Source organism: Melopsittacus undulatus, chromosome 13, assembly GCF_012275295.1.
Source record: "Melopsittacus undulatus isolate bMelUnd1 chromosome 13, bMelUnd1.mat.Z, whole genome shotgun sequence".
Lineage (NCBI taxonomy): Eukaryota > Metazoa > Chordata > Aves > Psittaciformes > Psittaculidae > Melopsittacus > Melopsittacus undulatus.
In genome coordinates, this window is record NC_047539.1 from 5,602,908 (window position 1) to 5,624,132 (window position 21,225).

General features: G+C 59.1%; 5 protein-coding genes across 5 annotated transcripts; 3 read left to right on the forward strand and 2 right to left on the reverse strand.

Moving 5' to 3' along the window:
• The first annotated feature begins 138 nt into the window (after positions 1–138).
• VTN (vitronectin) lies at positions 139–5,401 on the forward strand. The gene is made up of 9 exons (XM_034069068.1): positions 139–436; positions 2,120–2,268; positions 2,737–2,856; positions 3,136–3,438; positions 3,556–3,695; positions 3,920–4,076; positions 4,182–4,331; positions 4,820–5,092; positions 5,211–5,401. The coding sequence occupies exons 2-9, from the start codon at positions 2,208–2,210 to the stop codon at positions 5,327–5,329; spliced, it is 1,323 nt and encodes a 440-aa protein (XP_033924959.1). The 5' UTR covers positions 139–436; positions 2,120–2,207; the 3' UTR covers positions 5,330–5,401.
• Positions 5,402–5,558: 157 nt separating this feature from the next.
• Positions 5,559–9,502, reverse strand: KIF12 (kinesin family member 12). Its single transcript, XM_034068958.1, has 16 exons — positions 9,423–9,502; positions 9,023–9,088; positions 8,828–8,906; positions 8,628–8,749; positions 8,411–8,486; positions 8,167–8,301; positions 7,946–8,081; positions 7,658–7,778; positions 7,320–7,450; positions 7,118–7,236; positions 6,908–7,012; positions 6,543–6,832; positions 6,340–6,424; positions 5,982–6,118; positions 5,754–5,893; positions 5,559–5,624 (listed from the first exon to the last, which is right to left on the reverse strand). The coding sequence occupies exons 1-16, from the start codon at positions 9,500–9,502 to the stop codon at positions 5,560–5,562; spliced, it is 1,887 nt and encodes a 628-aa protein (XP_033924849.1). The 3' UTR covers position 5,559.
• A 360-nt stretch (positions 9,503–9,862) lies between these two features.
• SEBOX (SEBOX homeobox) lies at positions 9,863–10,490 on the forward strand. Its single transcript, XM_005140470.4, has 2 exons — positions 9,863–10,117; positions 10,194–10,490. The coding sequence occupies exons 1-2, from the start codon at positions 9,863–9,865 to the stop codon at positions 10,437–10,439; spliced, it is 501 nt and encodes a 166-aa protein (XP_005140527.3). The 3' UTR covers positions 10,440–10,490.
• A 701-nt stretch (positions 10,491–11,191) lies between these two features.
• TMEM199 (transmembrane protein 199) lies at positions 11,192–12,902 on the reverse strand. The gene is made up of 6 exons (XM_034068919.1): positions 12,704–12,902; positions 12,557–12,630; positions 12,393–12,482; positions 11,901–11,937; positions 11,583–11,695; positions 11,192–11,500 (listed from the first exon to the last, which is right to left on the reverse strand). The coding sequence occupies exons 1-6, from the start codon at positions 12,873–12,875 to the stop codon at positions 11,405–11,407; spliced, it is 582 nt and encodes a 193-aa protein (XP_033924810.1). The 5' UTR covers positions 12,876–12,902; the 3' UTR covers positions 11,192–11,404.
• A 70-nt stretch (positions 12,903–12,972) lies between these two features.
• POLDIP2 (DNA polymerase delta interacting protein 2) lies at positions 12,973–20,437 on the forward strand. The gene is made up of 11 exons (XM_034068918.1): positions 12,973–13,175; positions 13,398–13,479; positions 14,059–14,156; positions 15,046–15,142; positions 15,585–15,660; positions 16,176–16,283; positions 16,509–16,645; positions 17,553–17,579; positions 17,759–17,884; positions 18,513–18,592; positions 19,988–20,437. The coding sequence occupies exons 1-11, from the start codon at positions 12,988–12,990 to the stop codon at positions 20,100–20,102; spliced, it is 1,134 nt and encodes a 377-aa protein (XP_033924809.1). The 5' UTR covers positions 12,973–12,987; the 3' UTR covers positions 20,103–20,437.
• The last annotated feature ends 788 nt before the right edge of the window (positions 20,438–21,225 follow it).

The window sequence follows — 21,225 nt, forward strand, 5'->3', positions numbered from 1 at the left end:
CATCCTGGCGCTGTGTGTTGAAGCCGTTTGTATCAGTGCAGGGGGTTAAGTAGCTGCCTTTGCAGGGCGGAAATTCAGAGCAGCTCTTCTGGGTGGGCTCGGAATTTGCATGAGAAAACAAAGAGCAGAGGCAGCCTGGGCCCCTTTTATTCTCTTTTCCTTTTTCCAGGCCGGACGTGCTCAGGGCAGAAATGCTTTGGCCACTTCTTGCATTGGGAGGAGCAGTTTAAATCCTTGGCTTTAAAACCAGGTTGTTGCCAGCTCAGACTGAGACTTAAATTCAGGTTGATGTTTTGATGCGACAGTCGCTTTTAATCCTCTCTGAGCCCGCTACACAGGGACAGGCAGAGGAAAGGGACATCAGCTCACAGCAAAGGATGGTACCCGAGGCGTCCTGAGCAGCACAGCACTGCAGGAGAGGCTCAGCACGGAACCAGTAAGGATTTTCCTGCTAAATTATTGTTAAACAGGGGTAATTAAATTAAATGGGCTGTTGCAATGCAGCACAGCTGATCGGTTTGCTACCTTGGAGGAAGCTGCTCTCCGCAGGGAGCAGAGCTCAAACCGTTCCCCAAGGCTTGTCCTGACAAGCCCAGGGAACTTGCTTTGCTTTTAGTTTTACTTTGCTTTTTGGGAGGGATTTCCAGCGCCAGCTCTGGGAATGGCAAGGGTTCCTGGGGCATCAGCCCCATTGCCTGAGCTCTCCTTGCTGGCTCTGCTCAGCCTTATGCTCCCCAGGGCCCTGTTACCCAAACCAGCCCCTCTTTTGGGGTCTCCTCCTGCCATGCTTTGAGCACAGCAGCCAGGGAAGGGCTCACCGTGTGAGCTGGTGGATGGGAGCCTGGAGCAGCTGGAAGGAGCTTTGTCTCAGCCCATCAGCCAAAGCAGCTCAGACACTGCCCAGCCCTTCTCTTCCCTGTAGCCGCCCCGCAAGCCTGTGTCTGCTAAGGACTCTTTTCCCCTAGGCTTGGCTCAACAGGGATGGGATGAAGATTTAGTGCAGTGCTGGGCTGTTTGCACCCAGGGATGACACCAGCCCTGCCATAGCTGAGGCCAGCGGGCAAGGAGGGAGCTGCAGGAGAAGTCCTGCCCCAACAGCCCACAGGGCTTTCCACATAGAATCATAGAATAGTTAGGGTTGGAAAGGACCATGGAAATGTCTTTTTGAAACCAAATCAAAGCTCTTTCCAGTAAGGGTGGGAGCAGCCAATGCTGGGAACTGCCTGTGTCTGAGCTGGCAGAGGTGAGGTCCCTGGAACAGCGGGCACCCTGCTCGGGTTCTTCTCTACCCAACTCTTTCATCACTTATTGAAGCCCAGAGCTGCACAGGGGGCAGGATGGACGGGAAGGTGAGCCTCCTGCCCCAACAGAAGCAGCCAGGGGCAGTACCTGTGCAGTGTTGTGTGGCTTTGCTCCTTGCCCTTGATTAAATAAACATCCCAGAGTTATCAGGAGCTGCCCAAAGACCTGAGTTGACATTAATTAGTAACCAAAAAGATGGGTTGGAAAGGGAACGATGGGAGCAAAATACACAGGGTTTTGTTTACGTACTGCAGTGAAAGTGCAGAGGGCTGCTGCTCTCCCTCCCTCCTTCCCGGCCGCTCACCTCTGGCCCCTGGTCCCTGTGCACAGAGGTGGCATCTGCCCCATCCTGAGCTGCTGTACCTTGGGGCTCCCCAGGTCTGCTCCCAGCCTTGCTGACACTCAGAAAGCCAGAATTCCAAGAGCAAGTCCTCTGAAATTGTGACATATGGAGCTTTTCCCTTTGTCCTCAGAGCATCGCTCCCCATCCCCTCTCTTTATGGTTTTTGTCTTGCCAAGGCCAGGCTGGGAAGCGGCCTCCCCTTGAGCTGGAGCTTTAACACCACAAGGTTTGCTCTGAAATAAGCATGGCAGCACCTTAAGACTGATTCCTGACTCTGGCCTGCTGTCCTCCCCTGCTCTCTGACCCAGTGCCTGCATCCAGGCTGGCAAGGAGCTGTCTGCACACATGGAAAGCCCTGTTCCCCCTCAAACATACCCAGCTCATTATGGACTGCAGGGGATGCTGGGTGGGAGAATGTCTCTGCCCCTTCCCTCCTGCTCTGACCTTGGCCTGTTTGCTTTCTCACTGGGGCAGGCTGAGCAAACAGCGGCTGCCGGGGCCCCAGCTGCAGCCACGCTCCAGCCTGCACAGTCACAGGAGGGCTGTGCTCCCACCGAGCAGGATGAGGCTGCTCTTCCCTGCCCTCGTGCTGGCCCTGCTCGCTGCTGCCCGTGCTGCTGAAGGTGAGCCAGCCCCAAAGCATGTGCCTTCCCCTTGCAGGGTGGGGATGCAGTGTCCTGGGCTGATGGAGGGGCTGGGGAACCTGAACAGGGTGAGGAGACAATCAGGTAGCAGCCACAGCCACTGGCTGCATTGGTGACACCTTAGGAGAAGGTACAAAGACAAAACATGGGTATCAGTGGTGCCTGGGCAAATCCCTGGTCATCCTCCTGCTGGATTGCCAGTGTGGAGCTGGGGCCTTGGCACAGCCTGGTCCATGGCTGCCATCCCAGCAGGACCTGGGATGGGAGCAGGGTGAGGTGCTGCTGTAGCCCCTGGTGATGGGGTTGACCACAAAGAGGTGGGAGTATCCCCAATTGGGATGTGTTTGCTTTGGGTTTGCTTTGACCCCCGGAGCTGGGCTGGAGGGGGGGCACTGGTCCTGCTGCCCACCCTTTGTTACTCCTTCTGTGCTGGGCTGGCTTTTGCAGACTCCTGTGTTGGCCACTGTGACGATGGCTTCGATGCGAAGCGCAAATGCCAGTGTGACACCCTCTGTGTGTACTACCAGAGCTGCTGCAGCGACTACTCTACCGTCTGCAAAGCCAAAGGTACTGGTCCTGTGGCACTGTCCCAGCCAGGGAATGGGGTGGCTGTGGATGGCCAGTAACAGTGGGGGATCAGAGGGTCCATGGTGGGTCAGCTCTGCACCTACCGAGTCCTCAGGCTGCGGTCTGTGTCAGGATTTGGTGCTGCAGCACGAAGGGGTTTCAACAGCTGCACTGTGGGGTCCTTGCAAATCCCTATTGCCTGGGAGCAAGCAGCTCCTGCACCCAGATCCCATGGGAGACACCCAGGGCTCTCTGGAACCAACCTGCTTCCTTCCACAGTGACCCGGGGAGACGTGTTTGCCTTGCCGGAGGATGACTACCTCGACTACAACTTCACCATCGACTTGGGCACAACAGAAAGCACCAGCGCAGCCCCCACAGAGCTACCCACATCCCTGCCTCCAGAGCAGCCCACACTGGAGAGCAAACCAGACCCTGAGGAGACACTGACCAAGGTGCCCAGCACCACACAGGATGGGTTTGCAGAGCTGGAGCCTGTGGAGGAGCCTGAGGAGCTGTGCAGCAGGAAGCCTTTTGATGCCTTCACTGACCTGAAGAATGGTTCCCTTTATGCTTTCCGAGGTACCCTGGGGACATTTCCTGGGCATATGGGACATGCTGCTCTGTTGGTCTGACACTGTCAGACCACACTGGGGGCTGAGGTCCCTCCTGCTCCTCCCACCACTCCTCTCTCCCTAGGGAAGTACTTCTATGAGCTGGATCAGAACAGCGTGCGGCCAGGCTACCCCAAGCTCATCAGCGATGTCTGGGGCATTGAGGGTCCCATTGATGCAGCCTTCACACGCATCAACTGCCAGGGCAAGACTTACCTGTTCAAGGTGGGCAAGAGCCTGGCTGTAGGGCTGGGGGGGGTGCTCCTGGAGGGGCTGATACAGCTCCCCAACCCACCTGTCCATGCACACACACACAGTGGCTGCCAGATATACCTATATTGTGGGCTCCAGGCAGCCACAGCCTCATGATGGGGCTTCCCAGCATCTACTCACACCCTGGTGCTGCACTCAGCCCCTTGACTCCCCTCCCTCTGTCCTGCACCCCCCAGGGCAGTCAGTACTGGCGCTTTGACGATGGAGTCCTGGACCCCGAGTACCCTCGTGACATCTCTGAGGGTTTTGAAGGCATCCCAAATGACATTGACGCAGCCTTCGCCCTCCCTGCCCACAGCTACCGCGGCAATGAGAGAGTCTACTTCTTCAAGGGTAAGGGCACAGTGTGGTGGCAGTGGGCATGGGCAGGACACCCGCTAGCTCCTGCTCCCCCTCCAGGCTGTGTTCCGCACTCATGCCCTGCACATCCTCTCCTAGACAAGTACTACTGGTCCTATGACTTTGCCAACCAGCCCACACAGGCTGACTGTGAGAAGTCCTCCCCCTCCACCGTGTTCAACCACTACGCCTTCATGAACCGGGACAGCTGGGAGGACGTCTTCCAGATCCTCTTTGGCAGCAGGATGAGTAAGGGCTGGGACTACACTGACAGAGTACAGGGGGTGCAGGTACCCAGGGAGGAGGGAGCTATGCCTGGGAGAGTGAGCAAGCTGGATGAGCTGTTGTGCTGGGTGGGAGCCCCGGCTATGGACAGGAGCCCCTCAGGCCACAGCTTCATCTCCCACAGCACCCAAATCTCTGCAGCTCTTATGCCCTACACTATTAAACCCACCACCAGCCATCTCACACCACAGAGTCACTGCTGGGGTGTATTTATTCCCACTGGAGCTGGAGAAGCCTTAAGAAAACTCCAGCTCTGTCCAGCAAAGGACATGAAAGATGGGAAGGAGGAGGAGAAAGGGGTTCAGCAGCACAGAGCTGATCCCAGCTCTGCCTGTCCTTTGCCTGATTATGATGCCATCCAAGCTGAGATCCTTTGGAGCATTCCTGTGGGTCTGGGCTCAGCTCCCCCTCCTGCTGCTGCTGCTCTCACTTGTCCTGTGGCTCTCTTGCAGCCGGGGCCAGCAGCCCGCGGTACATCAGCAGGGACTGGCGGGGGGTGCCCAGCCGGCTGGATGCTGCCATGGCCGGCAGGATCTATGTGGCCTCGCAGCAGCCCCGCAGGAGGAAGTCTCGCCGCCAGCGCAAGAGGTACAAGAGCCACCGCTCGCTGAATCTGGGCTTCTGGAGCTGGCTGCACAACGACTCCGAATCCGCAGGGATTGAAAGCGACTGGCTGTCAGGCTCCAAGTGCGAGACCCTCCAGAGCGTCTACTTCTTTGTCGGAGGTGAGTCTGGGGCAGTGGGAGATCCAGGGATGCTGCCACATCCTTGGGTTCTGGGATGCAATGGGAAGGTGCCCAGGGCTGGCAGAGAGCCCTGACTGCCACCTCCCCTTCCTCCCAGACAAGTACTACCGTGTCAACCTGCGCACCAAGCGCGTGGACCTGGTGCAGCCCCGCTACCCACGCTCCATCGCCCAGTACTGGCTGGACTGCCCTCAGCCTGGGGAGGAGAGCACCTGAGTGGTCTGCACCAGAGCCACCAGCAGCACAGCCCCTAGATAGACAAATAAACTGAGTGCTGTGCAGGCTGGAGAGCTCTGTCTGTCATCCATCCATCCCTCCATCCCTCCATCCCATCAGTGGTCTGCGCAGTCCCTGTCTCTGAAGGCTGTGGTTGTCCTCCCATGGCTAATAACTGCCTGTTGGCTATGCCAGATCCCTGCTGCCAGCCCTGTCTGTGTCTGTGCTGCTCACATCTGCTCCACCAGCCAGTCCAGTGCCTCTTCCAACTGGAGGAGAGGGACGGTGCCAGCAGCTGCCAGACAGGAGACAGCACGATCAGGTCTGCAGCATCCCCAGGTCCACAGCCCCACACATGAGTGGCTGGGTTTAGGATGGGTGCTCAACCCCGGGGGACCTGGCCTCCCCCCACTGCCCTGCTCACCTTCGGACTCCGGCAATCCCGGCCACGGTGGTGCTGAAGGGATGACCCTTCCCTCGGGGCTGGGACAGAGCTCGGGGCCTGGCAGCTCCCGGGGCAGTGGGTGCCGATAGGAAAAGCTCCTGCTCCTGCCCCGGCTCCTGCTGTGAGGATACATGAACAAACCCAACTCATGCCCCACCACCCCCTGGAACCCTGAGCTGTGCAATGCCCACAGGCCCCGGCTCTCACCGCTTCCCCTGGGGTGGCTGGGGGGTCCCGGGATGCTGATGGGAGCCGGGCAGAGCCGTGTCCTCCTGGCCTGCTGGCAGAGCACTGGTACCTCCTTCAGGGGGCACTGGCTGCAGTGTGGGGAGCCCTGGCAGTGCCTGGAGGGTGAGCAGAGTGGTCAGGCTGAGCTGGGCTGTGCCACCCCCTTCCAAATTGACCCCCGGGGCTGTACCTGGGACACGAGGGCATCAGCCAGCCCAGGGCAGCACTGGGGGCAGCTGGGGTGGCTGGAGGCAGGAGGCAGCTTCTGCAAGAGAGTTTGGTGGTTTGGGCACCCACGTGAGGATGCCCATGGAGCCCAGGGGACCCCCACGCTCACCGGCAGCCGGGGCCTTGTGGGGTGGCCGGGAGGGACATGAGGGGTGCAGGCGCTCTGCAGCAGGGGGTGGGGGTCACAGGTGGCTCTGCAGGGTGGGACATCAGCACTGGGGCCTCGGGAGGGCTGGAGCTGCCTGGGGAGCAGGGCATTGGCAGCCCCCGAGCCTCAGTCCTGCTCATGGCTCCTGGGTGTCCCCCCCATACCTCAGCTGCTCATTCTCCACCACAAAGTCCCTCAGGAGGCCATAGAGGCTGGGCCAGGCTGGGGCTCCCTCCGATGGGAGCTGCCCTTCCAGAGGGCACTGATGCAGCCCTGTGGGGCCAAACCTGCCTCCCAAGCCTGGCCAAGCCCCCATCCTTGTTGGGGTGCCCAGGACTTCCGTGCTCCTCATGGGCACCCTGGGCAGACCCAGCTGCTGGCGCAGGGAGAGGTTTTCCAGCTGCAGGGCATGGATTTCTTCCTCCAAACTTTGCAGCACCTTCTCCCGGGATACCTGGGAGCGCGAGGAGGTGACTCAGAGGGATCCCAGCAGTGGCACACAGCTCCCTGCCCACAGCCCCTGCTATACCCTGTTGGCCAGGGGCCTGGTGGTGACCCTCCGTGCCCGGCTGGCGTAGTGCAGTGTACTCAGTGTCTCTGAGAGGCAGCGTGAGGATGGGGAGATGCAGGCGACCTGCAGATGGATGAGGAAGAGCTGCAGGTTTCCTGCCGGCCAGGGGTCACCCGTTCCCCTCCAGTCTTCTCCTCTATGGGGTGAGACCCCTGCCCAGCCACCTACCATCAGGGTGAGCCCGGAGCCACCCAGAGATCGAGCCAGCAGCCGGGTGAGTTTGCTGTCCCGGTAGGGAACGTGTGTCCGCTTCCCGCGGGGTTTGGCCAGCATGGAGATGCAGTGTCCTGCAGGGGATGAGCCCCAGGGACTGCAACAGGGCTCTGATGGGGACCAGCAGCTCATGGGGGGGGGGGTCCCCAGCTCTTACCCAGTGCCAGGAGGCTGCGGTTGATGTTGTTGGCCTCCACAGAGAGCTCCCCACTGGAGCCCGTCTCCTTCACCCGCTCGCTGCCGGCCAGGTCCACGAAGCACAGGCTGCCCTGCCTGCTGGGGCAGGCGCTGGCCTGGCAGACCCATGGTGGGGGTGATGCTTTGGCCACCCTCTCCCTGTTCCCATAGCCCATAGCAGTGTCCCAAGCCCTGGCTCTGGGATCTGGCTTCCTGCTGCTCATCCCACCAACACCAACAATCCTTGGGGAGAAGGGTATGCACCCCACCCCCTCGGGGCTGTTTGTACCCCCCTAAAGAGCCCCGTTCCCCCCATGCCCTCCCCCTGGAGCAGGACACGAGCTCACATTCCGGCTGCGGATGTGGATGGTCAGAAGAGCGTGGCTGCGGCTCGAGTGCCTGTTGAGGGCATGTGCTGAGGTCCTCCTCCTCTGGGATCCTGCCAAGGGGATTGAGAGCTGCTGCCCCCCGCACCCAACAGGGCCCTGCAGCCCCTCTTGGCTGCCGCCTGAGCCCCACCACCCCCGGAGATGGTCTGCAGGGGCTGAGCCTCCCCATAGCAGGCATGACCCCCCTTGATGGAGCCCAGTGCCCATGGCTCAGCACCTTGCAGGAGCAGGCTGGCAATGGCCTCCAGGCTCTCGAAGTCCACACTGAGCTGGTTCTCCACATAGAAACCACGGGTTTTGCTCCACCGCAGGGGCAGGGTGCATGGGGGCCCTGGGCTCAGCAGGTCCCGGATCTGGGGAGGGGGGTACAGCAGAAGGGAGGCACTGGGGACACGGGGTGCCAGTGGTGCTGGTCTGGGTGGCTGGGCAGGCACCTACTTGTTCATTGTATATCTCCAGGTAGGAGGCACTGAGAGCCAGGTCAGAGCCACGGCTCCGGCTCTGCTCCAGGAGGCAGGCGAAGGACCTCTGCATCAGCCCCAGCAGGGCCGGGGATGCTGCGTGGGTCTCACCCTGGGGAGATACCCGAATGGAGGTGAGTGGTCAGCCCTGCCCTGGGCACCCACGACCGGGTGAGAAGAGCCCATCCCACCACCATGATCCGCTCAGGACAGGGTTGTACCTGGCCGAGGGGGCCCATCAGGGTGTAGGTCTTCCCCGAGCCCGTCTGCCCGAAGGCAAAGACAGTGCAGGAGAAGCTGCGGGAGATGCTGAGCCTCAGGCATGGCCCCAGGCGGTGGCACAGGGATGCCACCTCCCGGCACGGCCCTGGCACTGCAGACCCGCCCGTGTGGGATGGGCTGAGGGTTGGGGTCGGTGCGGGGCCCTTCGGGACTCACCCATCCATCGCCAGCTCCACCAACTGCCTCATCCCACTGCCTTCGAACACAGCCTCCTGCGAGTCGCCGGCGTCAAACACGGCGCTGAACCCGAAGGTGGCATCTTGCCGGGCTGCACTCACCTGGGTATGGGGACAGCGGGGGGCTCAGGGGGGGCCGCAGCCCCCACGGCCGGGCCCCAGAACGGAGGTGGTGCTTACATGGACGGTGCCGCCGCCGAGGCTGTGCACAACCCGCCGGTCCCCTCGCCGCACCTCCGAGCAGGTCAGTGGCCGGACCCTAATGGTGTGTGTGGGGTGGATGGGTCCATGGGGACCCCGTGGAGCCCCGCTGTGCCCGTGCCCCGGGCAGGAGGGTCCCCGCTGTGTCCCCAAGCCCTTTGTGTCTCCATTTACCTCAGCACCACTCTCAGACGCGTCTCTTTGCCCACGGCGGGGTCCCCCCGCTCCTCTCCGGGGCTCCTTTGGGAACAGAGGGCAGCGGGATGGTGGGTGCCCCCCAGGCAGGGGGTATGGCCTTGGGAACCCCGGGGCACAGGGTAGGTGGGGAGCCAGGGTCGTGCTGTGTCCCCCTGTCCTCCCCTCCCCACTGTGCCCTAGGGCCTGGCAGGGGATGCAGTGAAACATCCCCGTGTCCCTGCAGAGGGACCACCCTGTCCCTCCCCAGCCTTTATGGGGTGCGAGTCCCTCTCTTCCTGCCCAGGCGGCTGCATCAGCACTGCCCAGGCCCTGCCTGCTCCAGGATCCAGAGGCCTCCATCCCCTCTGTCCCCTCCGTGTCCTCCCCCTCGACTTACGGTCTGTCCTGGCCCCGGGGAAGCGTTTTGGGCCGTGTTCCCGGCCGGGGCTCCCAGCCCTGCTCCCCCGCCGCCTCCATTCGCCCCTGGCTCGGGGTCTCCGGCCTCTCCCGGCCGCAGCCAGCGCGGGCTGCCCCGCACAACCGGCACCACCGCTCCGGTTAAACATTGACCGGTGCCAGCCCCGCGGCGGGGGGCGAGGCGGGGGGGGCGGCACCAGCAGCACCCGAGGGACCCCGAGCCACCGGCCCCGGCCCTCCTGAGCCCTGGGGTGCTCACGGACCCCACCGTGCCCCGCCGGGGGGGACACAGCAGCGCTGGGGTCACCGGTCCCCGAGGGGGATGAGGGGGGGGCAGCGCCGCCCGCTCGGGGCGGTCCCAGCCCGTCGAGGGGGGATAAAAGCCGAGTGTGCTGCACGGGGCCGGGGGAGCCGGGCAGGATGAGCGCGGCCCCGGGCACCTCCCGAGCCCCGCAGCCGCTGCTCCGCTTCCCCGACGGGGCGGGAGCCCCGGGCGGCAGCCGAGCCCCGGGGCCGTGCCCCTGCCCGGGGGCTCCGCGCAAGCGGCGCCGAACCACGTTCAGCCGGGGGCAGCTCTCGGAGCTGGAACGAGCCTTCGCCGCCGTGCCCTATCCGGACATCGCCACCCGGGAGCGCCTGGCCGAGCTCACGCAGCTGCCCGAGGCCAAGATCCAGGTGAGCGCGGACGGGACCCCCCTCCGGTCCTGGGACCACCCCTTCGGGGTCTCACGGTCCCGTGTCCCCATCCCAGGTCTGGTTCCAGAACCGCCGCGCCCGCAGGATCCGCAGCGCCAAACCGGAGCCACCGCCGCAGCCTCCAGCAGCGCCCACGGAGCGGGGTCCTCCCACAGCACCCCCCGACGGCACCACCCCAGGCCCGGCCCCCGGAGCCCCTCCACCGGGAGCCCGCAGCCCGGCTCCGGGGCTCCCCACCTCGCTGGGCTCCATCTCTGACCTCATCTACAGCGCGGCCATCACCAACCTGGGCGAGCCATAGCCACGATGGGGACCCCCCCCGGCCCAGTGCCACGGGTTCATTGGGGTGTGGAATTACTGCTGGTCCCGAGGATGTCATCTCATATCCCAACTGCCGGAGCCCCCTAATGCCGACTAATCTTTTGGATGACAATACCTTAATCTGGGGCCGCTTGCAGGGCTGATTGCGGCGCGGCCGCCCCTAATCCGCGGGCACGTTCCCAGGTGCCGGCAGATCCCCCCTATCGGATATTAAAGCGTGTTTGCAGCGGGGCTTAGCTGCCATCAGAGCATTAATCACCGTGTCCGGCCCTGGCAGGGCGCCCGCACGGTGACCATGTCCTCGAGGGGTCTCCTTCCCACTGTGGGTGCATTGAGCTGGCTCCTTTCCCTGCCCCATGGCCACTGAGAACCCCCTGGGCTCAGTGTGCAGGTGCCACCATTCCCTACCCACGGAAGCTGGGATCCTTTGGCAGTCCATGCATCCCTCATCCTGCTCCCAGAGGGCTGGGAGATGTGGCAGCCCCAGTGTGAGGACATGGAGCTGTCCCCATGCCCGCAGTGGCTGTGGTGGACACCATCATCCTCCTGAACTGCTCAAGTGGATGGGATAAAGGCTCCTCCCCAAATATGAGCTGGTCTCCTTAGAGTGCTGAGGGGAGGTTCCAGCAGGAGCTGGAGTGGGATGTGGGATGCAGAGAGAGGGAAGATCCATAGCTCTCTGTGGTGCCTCCCAGCTCCCTGCAGCAACAGCATCTCCAGCGAGGCAGGAAACAGGTTACAAACACACTGTCATTTATTTCCATGATAAAAGGAGCAGGAGAACAGTGGGAGCTCAACCCCTCTTTGTGCTGGGTTACAGGAGTCCATCCACATCCCGCGCTGCAGGACTGTTACTCCCGGCTTCAGGACTGAGGGATGCAGCAGGCTCTGCAGGGAGCACGAAGACAAACCTGCCCCGAATCAAGGCTCCAGGGCTGGCAGTGGTCACAGCTTCCCCAGGTCCCCTTCCAGGGTCCGCACCATCACATACAGCTCGGCCAGGCCGACCACGGAGGCCACGATGAGTGCAGACAGGACCCGCTGGGGACACGACAGGGAACAAGGCGATGCTGTGTGTGCGGGGCCGGCACGGGGCGCGTGGGGCTCACCGGGGCTCACTCACCGCTGCCGTCTCTGCGAACACGTATTGGCTGCCCAGGTACGTGCAGGCGAAGGCGGCTGCCACCGTCACCAGGAAGTTGAAGACGGTGATGACAACGGCTTTGATGGAGCGAACTGCGGGGAAGAGATGGTGGGAATGGGGAGTGGGGGAGCCGGGATCCCGCTAATGGGGATTCCCAGGCTCTGTGCATCCAGAGGCGGTTCCAGGGACAGCCAAGAGGCTGCTCCTTTGCTTGATGAACACTGCAGAGAGAAACCTGCCAGGGTGACACGGAGAGGGCAGGGCTGGAGCGCAGGAGCCCCCAGCAGCAGCACTCACCTTGCCTCCCGAACTCAGCCAAGGACCCGTTCGTCTCCTAAAGGATTAAACCAACCCGTGATCAGCTGTGTTTTAATGGTAACCATGGAATCAAGCTGCCCCAATGCCCTGTCTGAACACTCGGTGTCCTGAGAGCGGAGCAGCAGCTCTGCAGCACTCGGGTTCCTACAGGCCCTTGTCCCAAGCCCCTCTCCAGCTTTCCTGCAGCCCCTTCAGGCACTGTGAGCAAAGCAGCTCTTCCCATAAGGGTTAACACAACAGCAGGATCCATTACCTGTTCATTCAACCTTTACCTTAACATGAACGATCCCATCTTAAACTCCAATGAACACGGAACCATTCAACGGCAGCACCAACGCTCCCAAGAGCACATTTACTGCAGGTTCCTCCCCTCCCAGCCCCGACCCGAGCTCTGTCCCAAAGCGCCGTCCCCATTGCCAGCACCTCCACGGCCGCCCCCCACCAGCCCTGTCCAGCGGGGGCTCTGCTCACCCTGCCGGTGATGTGCCGGGTCATCCGCCGGTACTCCTCGTTGGCCAGCCTGGCCTTGATGCGCTCCAGCCGCGCCACCAGCTCCGGGTTCTGCGGGCAGGGAAGCGCAGGGCTCGGCTCCGGGAGCTCCGGCACCGCCACCCCCCAGCCCGGCCCTCACGTACCCGCGGCGGCACCGGCACCTCGGGCAGGTGGATCTCGCTGCCCTCCAGCAGCTCATGCAGGCGCAGCGGGGACCCTGCGGTGCGGACGGGCCGGTTACCGGCGGCGCGGCCCAGCTCACCGGGGGGGGGGGGTGCAGCGCGGCCTACCTGCGTCCCGCAGCGCGGCGTGCAGGCTCCGCAGCAGCCGGAAGGGCACCACGGAGCCCTCGGAGCCCAGCGCGGCCTGGAGCTCGTCCCGCAGCCCCCGGGGCAGCGCCGCCAGCTCCGGGCCCTCCGCCGCCCGCCTCAGCCGCGGCCCGGCCCGCACGGCCGACGCCATCTTGTGCCCGGCGTCGCTGAGGCAACAACCATAGAGCACCGCGCTAGAGCGGCACCTGCCGGGGAGCGGAGGGAGGGGGCGGCGCCGCGGGGCATTGTGGGCCGGCGGCGGGATGTCGGCCTGCGCGGCGCGGAGGTTCGTGGCGGCGGCGCTGGGCCGGGCCCGGGGGGCTCCGCTCTGGGAACCGAGCCCGGCCCCGGTGCCGGTTCCGGTCCCTGCCCGCGGGCTGCGGGCTCTGAGCGCCGCCGCCGCCGCCCTCCCGCTGCAGCTGCTGCCGCCGCGCAGGAACCTCTCGTCGCGGTGAGGCCTGAGGGGTGTCCGGTGAGGGAGGCCCCGGGAGCGGCGGGGATGGGGCTGAGGGGGATCGGGCCCCAAGGGGTGACGGGGTTGGGGTGTCCGGTGCCATTGGCGGGGGGGCCGGGCGGGTTTGTGTGTGATGGGGATGGTGGGAGCGGCGCCCGGGGCTCGGTGTGTGCCCCCCCCCCAGTCTGGGTCCGGCTCCAACTCCCCCTGTGCCCCCAGGAACCGTGCAGAGGGCAAAGTGCTGGAGACCGTGGGGGTGTTCGAGGCCCCGAAGCAGCACGGCAAATACGAGACCGGGCAGGTAAGGGGCTGTGCTCCGCAGGGTCGGGTGCTCCGGTGCGCTGCCGTGAGCAGGCCGCTGGGCTGCAGCTCACGCTCCCCGGCTCTGCTGTGTCTGTCCCAGCAGCACGGCCATAGGGATGTGCAGTATGAAACCAATGGCGTTCGTGCCACGGGGCTCATTGAACGGGTTCCTCCCTTCAGGAGCACAGGAGGCGGCCCCTGGGCTTGGGAATCAACAGCTGAGACAGACCCGGCTCTGCTCACTGCTCCCACTGTTCCTGTGCCCTGAGCACTGCTCTCCTTCCTGCTGCTCTCACCTTATCACTGGTGTAGTTGCTTTCATGGGATAACAGACATTGACTTCTCTCATCCCAGACTGTTTCTGTGCCCTCATTGTTCCTGCTCTGGGTTCACGCACTGCAGACCCTGTATTCCCATCCCATGTGTCCATGCCCTTTATAAACATTCCCAGTTTCACCTCAGTTAACAGGTCTGTTTAAATCTCACCAGAGAAGGGCTTTTGGCTTCCTGCTTTGTGTTGTATCCGAGTTGATTACAGCTTGCTGTGTACTCAGCTGCAGTTATTGCTTCCTTCCAGCTCTTCCTTCACAGTGTGTTTGGTTACCGAGGAATAGTCCTGTTTCCCTGGCAAGCCAGGCTCTACGACCGGGATGTAGCTTCTCCTGTCACAGAAAAGTAAGGAATTGTCCTGGTTTATTTGTTGTTGGACCCTTCCATTGACACTTTGTACTGAGGTTCCTGCTTGGGGAAACAAGACATTTAAGTACGGGGCTGCTCTGCAGGAATGTGAATAGAAGGGAGCTTAAAGGAAGGGTGGTGCATGAGGATGAATTGTGTATTAATGGGAGCCAGGATGGAAATGTGGAGGATGAGTGTGTATGAGGGACATAATGGGAGTAATGAAATCATCTTCCTGGCATTTATTAACATAAAGACCCCCCCTTGTGCTGGGACCAGGCTCCTGTGTCAGAACTGCAGCCTTGTGCTTCTGTAGAGTGCTGGGGTTTGCCAACTGCCTTCCCAGCCCCGTCCCTACAGGACCTTGTCTAAAGCCCCTCTCCAGGTTTCCTGAAGCCCTTTTAGGCCCTGGGAGCAAAGCAGAGCTTCCCACTAGAGTTAAGGCAACAGCAGGATGTATGCAAGGATGGGGATGCCAGAAACAGCGTGAAGGGATAGCAGGATGGGATCACAGGGAATGCCAGCAGGAAGAGATCCCAACAGCCACCGTGCCAAAAGATCTCTGCTCTTCCTCCCTGGCCTGTGTTGGAGGCAAGGAATGAGGAGTAAGCAAAGAGAGAATCAGGGCACAGTAGAAACACCCACCCCAAACAGGAGACTGGGTTGAGCATGAAGGAATTCCAAGTCATCTGGGAACAGAGCTGTGGCTGTGACAGACCCCACTGATTGTCAGCTCAGCTCCTCTGTTGCCATGGGTGGCTGACACGGGTTTGGTTGGGATGGAGCTGAATGTTACGGGCTGTGAAATGTATCGTTTCTCTTGGTCCTGGTGACAAGAGGGTGCTGCTTCCCAGGCTTCAGCTCCGTGCTCTGCTTTTCTCCTTAGGAGCGAGAACGTGGCAGGCCATGGTTCCAAAGAGGTCAAGGGCAAAACACATACTTACTATCAGGTGTTAATAGATGCCCGGGATTGTCCGCATATAGTAAGTAACAATCTTGGTATTGAAACTCAAATACCTGCTGTGTGAATGCTTCAGATGGGCAGGCACTGAGAGCAAATGGCTATGATGGCTGACTGGATGGCTCAGAATATAGGGACAGATTTGTTCTTCAAGACATATTTTCCCTGAGAAAGAGTCTTGAATGTCATAGGACTGTTTTCTGCATCAGGTTTTCCCTTTCCAGCCTCCTTTCCTCAGCCTGTTGGCATTGCTGCTCTCACATACAGGTCACTCTGGATGTGAGTTATGGCACTGAAAATGCTGTTGGTGTGAATTAGTCCAGAGGAAAGGGAGGGAGATGTTGCGGGTGCATTGGTTAAATACAGTAAATGTCACACACCTCACAAAGCACAACAGCAACCTGCAGTGTGGGAAGTGGCCCTCAGCCCTCCCCATGGAAAGACATAAAGCTCCTTTTCCTCAGTCCCAGAGGTCGCAGACGGAGGCCGTGACGTTCCTGGCAAACCACGATGACAGCAGAGCCCTCTATGCCATCCCAGGTGAGCAAACTGCGCCGTCAGCCTCTGGAGACATGGGTTGTTGTGAGGTGAGCTCAGAGGAGTCAAGAGTCACCTTCTGCCATTGAAGCAGCAGCTCCAGTGCCTAAAGGGGCTGCAGGAAACCTGTAGAGGGGCTTGGGACAAGGGCCTGTAGGGACAGGCCAAGGGGAATGGCTTGAACCTGCCTGAGGAGAGACTGAGCTGAGCTCTTAGGCAGAAGCTCTTCCCTGTGAGGGTGCTGAGGTGCTGGCACAGGGTGCCCAGAGAAGCTGTGGCTGCCCCATCCCTGGCAGTGCTCAAGGCCAGGTTGGACACAGGGCTTGGAGCAGCTGCTCCAGTGGAAGGTGTCCCTGCCCGTGGCAGGGGTTGGAGCTGGATGAGCTTTAAGGACCCTTCCAACCCCAAACAGTCTGGGATTCTGTAATTCTCAGTAGTGTGATCCATTTTTCTGCCAGGAGACTTCTAAGCTGCTTTTCACTGGGGAAGCTCAATGGCTTTTGGCATTTCTTTTTCAGGTTTAGACTATGTAAGCCATGAAGATATCCTCCCCTACAGCTCCACTGATCAAGTGCCCATCCAGCATGAGCTCTTTGAGAGGTTTCTCATGTACGATCAAACGAAAGGTAATGTTTGCCTTCAGAGGGAGCTCTTTAGAGCCAGATGCTTGAGGTGCTTTATAACAAGTGCCTACAATTCCTTGGATACAGTACAGAAATCATGGTCTGCTTTGGGTTATCGTAAAACCTACTTTAAGTAGTTTCTGTAACTGCTGAAGGACTTACTTTAAGGGGAGACCACTGCAGATGCAGTGACCTCTCCTCCTGAGCTCTCCTCCTTCCCTCCCACAGTTCCCCCTTTTGTAGCAAGGGATACGCTGTGTGCATGGCAGGAGAAGAACCACCCCTGGTTAGAGCTCTCCGATGTGCACCGAGAAACCACAGAGAACATCCGAGTCACAGTCATCCCGTTCTATATGGGCATGAGGGTAGGTGTGGGGTGTGTGTTGGTGGTAGCTCTGTGATCTGCTTAATGTGCTTACTGGTGAAATGACTTTAATCACAGCTGTGATTCACTGTCCTGGTGTCCAGCAGAGGTATGAACAGTGTTTTGTTGCAGAGGTTTGGAAAACAGCGCCTGCACGTTGGCTTGTCCTTGTTATTTGCAGAATGGGAAATTGTCCTGTTCTGCAGAACAGAGTTAGCGAGATGTTTTAGGAAGGGTTCTGAATTGGTCCTTTATTGCCCCAGAGGTGTGTGTGTAAAGTGGCACTGAAGCCATCTGTCATGACAGTGTCTGTTGTCCTGCCTGGTGATGGGTGTCTATTCCTGTTTCCTGACTCTAATGTGGGCTTAGCTAAAGCCTTCTGTATTTAGCTGCTAACCGTGTCCTCCCTATAGTGTAAGAACTTCATCTGGACCATCCAAAATGATGAAGCTCCAATACTTCCGAGTGGGAGGGCTGGGAATTGCTGCAGCAGTTTGATTTCCAAGCCCAGCTGAGCAGAGCTGCCATGGAGCCTGGTGTGGATTTGCAGGTTCTGGGGAGCCCCACTGCTGTTTGTCCTAACCCTGTCAGGAAATCAGGTGCCTGAAGGCAAAGGAACGGGTGTTTCTAGATGTGCAGACAGTGTGTGATTAACATGGAGATGAACCCTCCTTGGTCACAAGATCCCTGCATATCTCCCACCTCCTGATTCCATGTCTAGAGCAGAGCCAGTGCCAGGCAGTAACTGCTGGGACTGCTTTGGAGAGCAGCTGTCTGTGCTCATGTGAGTTGGCTGCGTCAGCCTGGCACGGAGAGAGCCCCTCTGCTTGTGCTGTGCTGACAGCTGAAGAGGTTTTGGCACTAAAGTTTGAAGGGCAACTGCTAAAGTCTTTTGTTTCCCTTGACAGGAGGCCCAGAATTCCCATGTCTATTGGGTAAGTGCCTTTTGTTTTACCAAGCAACTACAGGAAGGAGTTGATTTGCTGCAGCATCACTGCTGCGTGATAAGCTCTGAGGGAGAAACATCAGAGGGATGATGTTTCCCAGCATCGGCTATGGGTTATCCACTGCCTGCAGTTGATTCCCCTTGTTGATATCAGTCTCTTGTGTCCAGTGGCGCTACTGTATCCGCTTGGAGAACCTGGACAGTGAAGTGGTGCAGCTCCGGGAGCGGCACTGGAGGATATTCAGCCTGTCTGGCACCTTGGAAACCGTGAGGGGCCGTGGCGTGGTGGGAAGGGTGAGTGTTGTGTAGTGTCCTTTGGGATGTGCAGCTCTTTGCTGGGGGCCTCTCATTTGGGTGCATTTGCCAGGGAGCTGCTTGGTGGGCAATAGAAATAGGTGGAATGGGGAAATGGCAATGAAAAAGGGTCACAGGAGCTTTAAGTGTGTTGTTAGTGACAGGCTGAGAGAGCTGGGCTGGGGCAGCCTGGAGAAGGCTCCAGGGAGACCTGAGAGCAGCTCCAGTGCCTAAAGGGGCTGCAGGAAACCTGCAGAGGGGCTTGGGACAAGGGCCTGTAGGGACAGGCCAAGGGGAATGGCTTTAACCTGCAAGAGGGAGACTGAGCTGAGCTCTTAGGCAGAAGCTCTTCCCTGTGAGGGTGCTGAGGCGCTGGCACAGGGTGCCCAGAGAAGCTGTGGCTGCCCCATCCCTGGCACTGTTCAAAGGTTCACGCTGAGTATTAGAGAATGATCTTAAATGACCAGTAATGGGAAAACTGGAGTGATACTGGCTGAGTTGTTTGCTGTGCAGTTGATAGCAGAACTTAGGTGTGGATCTCTGCATTTTCTTGCTCTATAAATTCCCTGTCTGTGGAGAAACATTGAGATCTGTTGCTGATCAGAGTGGTCTCTTCTTGTCTTCCCAGGAGCCAGTTCTATCCAAAGAGCAGCCAGCATTTCAGTACAGCAGCCACGTCTCCCTGCAGGCATCCAGTGGTCACATGTGGTAAGAAGCACTTATTACTGCAGTAGTGGTTTAGCTATAGGACCCCACAGTGCTGAGCTGGGACGTGGTTTGAGCCTGGAGTTATGGCTGAAAGGTGGGTGGAAGTGACTGGATGTGTTTGATAGTAAAGGCTTCTCTATGGCAGTATCCCACTTAGTGACAAGATGATCTGTTGATCCTCTGCACTAAGAGAGGGTCCAGGCTAATTCCTGCTCATCCTGTGGTCTGTGCCAGGCTGGATTTGAGAAGACATGGAGCAGTTCTATGTCAGCTTCTGCTGGGCTCAGCTTCTTGCTAGTGCTTCCCTGGAAGCAGGGATGTGTTCCCTTTGAAGAGACCTGGGTTTTGATTCTGTCCCCGAGTGAAGCTGTGCAGCTCTGTGTCCACAAGGAATTGGCACTGGGGGTTATTCCCAGTTTAGGCCAGATAAAACCTTTGGTTTGGCTGATGTTGAAGTCTCCTCTACTGTAAGTGCAGTCAGGAAAGTGCTCAGCTAAGCTGTTCTCTTCCTGTGCCTCAGGGTTAGGGCACTTCCCCTCTGTTTCCTATTTCAGCTGGGTCAGCGTGTTTAGTGTCATCTCTGTGGGGACCCGAAATGCACAGTCACCTTTTGCCTTCTGTATGCCAGGTCTTTCTGCCTTGCATTTTGAAGTCAGTCTGTTTCAGGGCTAAGCTCGGAATTGCCTTTGAGTTGGGAAAAGCACTAGAGCAGCTCTTTGCCTATAGGGGATATCCCTGTTTGCCAGGTTACACATTTAACCTTGGGGAATAAAACCAGCTTGTTTAGTAGTTTTTCCCTGTACATGAATCCTAAAGAGATAAAGGTTCTGCAGCTCAGAAGCTGCTCAGTTTGACTTCTGGTGTTCTGTTGTGTCCTCTCCATCATAAGAACCTGTTTATCTCCACCATCCCATATCATGTTTTGCTGTACAAAACATGTAGTTACAGGCAGTAAACAAACTGTAGAAGCACAGATTCAGTTCTGAAAAGCAAACCAGCAGCTATTCCAAGTGATATCTGTGGTAGGACTTCATCCTGTCATAGGCTTCTTCATGGATAAACAGTTTGTAGAAATAGTTCAAATGGTTTTATCTCCTGTGGAGTGGGAGTTAAACACTGCTGCAGATGTGTGGTGTGAGGCTCCAGTCCGGACATCCTTATTCAGGGAACGTGTATTGGAGATGGGATGTGACCCACTGGGGAGTCGTCCAGTCACTGAGTCACGCTGCCAGGGAGCTGTCCCTCTGCCAAACCCATGTCCTTGCTGCTGGACCCTGCAAGTGCAGCCCCGCAGTCCCTGTTCAGGCGATGGAGGAGCTCCTGTGTTACCTTCTCACCGGTGCCTCCTGGCCGTGTGTCCCTGGCCTGGCTGTGATCTCTGCTCTTGTTTTGCAGGGGTACTTTCCGATTTGAGAGGCCTGATGGTTCCCACTTCGATGTCCGAATCCCACCCTTCTCTCTGGAAAGCAACAAGGACGAGAAGACCCCCCCCTCCGGCCTTCACTGGTAGAGCAGAGCGAGTGCCACGGGCCTGTGTGTGATGTAGACCTTGGCCTCCCCATTCCGCTGCAGCCAACACCACGGAGCTTTTACACATTTGAAACCCGTTTTTGTTTTAACTGATCTCTAACAGGGAGGCTTTATTTGAACTTTAATCCTGGCTCGCTCAGGCTGCTTGTAAACATAAGCTGTGTTCCAGTTAACCCTTCCCTTTGGGGTGCCTGCTGGGGTTGGAGCTGGGGGACATAGATCTGAGCTGCCCCAGCAGGACTGGACCCTTTCCAATGTGTTGTGAATTCTCTGCAATGTGAGGTTTCTCTAATAAACTGGTCCTTCCAGTTGCAACCAGTTCTTCCTTTATAAACCCAGGCCTGGTTCCTGCATCCAGCTTGCCCTGGCTTGTTGCTCCCCCACCTTTTTCCTATGTGCAAAGTGGGAAGTGCTTCAGGAAGGCAGCGGTGAGGCTGGTTTAGGGAGCAGGAATGGGAGCTCAGCTGCTCTCTGGGGTTTGGGCAGCACGTGGAGGAGCTCCACTCCTCATCACCCAGCTTGGCTGGGCTGTGCTGGGGCCATGTGAAGCCTCTTGTGTTGGAGAATAGAGACCAAAGGTGGGAGCAGGAGGTGCTGAGCAGCTGCTGTGTTGTGCTCGTATAAGCTTTGTGTTGATGGTACAGGAGAGGTGAAGGCGCTGCCCTGACACAGGGATGCACATCCCAGTGCTGGAGCATCCTTCCCTGTGGCTGTAACCACATTTCCTTGGAAGTTCCTGCTTTGGCAGGAAGAGTTAACCCATGGTGCTGTCAGCTGTGGTGAGGCTGTGCTGCTGGGCTGTCAGTTTTGGGTGTCTGTGCAGAGGTCGGTGAAATACCTGTGAGCTTTTGATGTGGATTTGGTGGAATTCTGCTTTTGCAGGCCCAGGGCTCACAAAAGAGCCCACAGCACAGCTCAGTGTTAGCTCTCTCTACAAGCCAGAGCAGCTCTCAACAGGATTCCAGAGATGTGGAAGGGACCCTTCTGGCTGTCTCTGGGTTTCCAGGCTTCTGGGTGATTCAGTGGGACAGAGGCAGCTCTTTCCCTTGGCAGGAAGTGTCAAACCATGCTCCTCTCCCTGGTCTTGCTGAAGCACTGAGGTG

What these genes read in the sequence shown, in the direction of transcription:
- VTN (XM_034069068.1), top strand. Translation starts at nt 2,208, where the DNA reads ATGAGGCTGCTCTTCCCTGCCCTCGTGCTGGCCCTGCTCGCTGCTGCC. An exon ending in TGCTGCCCGTGCTGCTGAAG is followed by an intron (nt 2,269 to 2,736) that starts GTGAGCCAGCCC and finishes TGGCTTTTGCAG; the next exon opens with ACTCCTGTGTTGGCCACTGT. An exon ending in TACCGTCTGCAAAGCCAAAG is followed by an intron (nt 2,857 to 3,135) that starts GTACTGGTCCTG and finishes TTCCTTCCACAG; the next exon opens with TGACCCGGGGAGACGTGTTT.
- KIF12 (XM_034068958.1), bottom strand. Translation starts at nt 9,502, where the DNA reads ATGGAGGCGGCGGGGGAGCAGGGCTGGGAGCCCCGGCCGGGAACACGG. An exon ending in TCGGCGGCGGCACCGTCCAT is followed by an intron (nt 8,750 to 8,827) that starts GTAAGCACCACC and finishes CCCCATACCCAG; the next exon opens with GTGAGTGCAGCCCGGCAAGA. An exon ending in GTGGAGAATGAGCAGCTGAG is followed by an intron (nt 6,425 to 6,542) that starts GTATGGGGGGGA and finishes CCCACCCTGCAG; the next exon opens with AGCCACCTGTGACCCCCACC.
- SEBOX (XM_005140470.4), top strand. Translation starts at nt 9,863, where the DNA reads ATGAGCGCGGCCCCGGGCACCTCCCGAGCCCCGCAGCCGCTGCTCCGC. An exon ending in TGCCCGAGGCCAAGATCCAG is followed by an intron (nt 10,118 to 10,193) that starts GTGAGCGCGGAC and finishes TCCCCATCCCAG; the next exon opens with GTCTGGTTCCAGAACCGCCG.
- TMEM199 (XM_034068919.1), bottom strand. Translation starts at nt 12,875, where the DNA reads ATGGCGTCGGCCGTGCGGGCCGGGCCGCGGCTGAGGCGGGCGGCGGAG. An exon ending in AGGTGCCGGTGCCGCCGCGG is followed by an intron (nt 12,483 to 12,556) that starts GTACGTGAGGGC and finishes CCCTGCCCGCAG; the next exon opens with AACCCGGAGCTGGTGGCGCG. An exon ending in TGTTCGCAGAGACGGCAGCG is followed by an intron (nt 11,501 to 11,582) that starts GTGAGTGAGCCC and finishes TCGTGTCCCCAG; the next exon opens with CGGGTCCTGTCTGCACTCAT.
- POLDIP2 (XM_034068918.1), top strand. Translation starts at nt 12,988, where the DNA reads ATGTCGGCCTGCGCGGCGCGGAGGTTCGTGGCGGCGGCGCTGGGCCGG. An exon ending in CGCAGGAACCTCTCGTCGCG is followed by an intron (nt 13,176 to 13,397) that starts GTGAGGCCTGAG and finishes CTGTGCCCCCAG; the next exon opens with GAACCGTGCAGAGGGCAAAG. An exon ending in GCAAATACGAGACCGGGCAG is followed by an intron (nt 13,480 to 14,058) that starts GTAAGGGGCTGT and finishes GCTTCCTTCCAG; the next exon opens with CTCTTCCTTCACAGTGTGTT.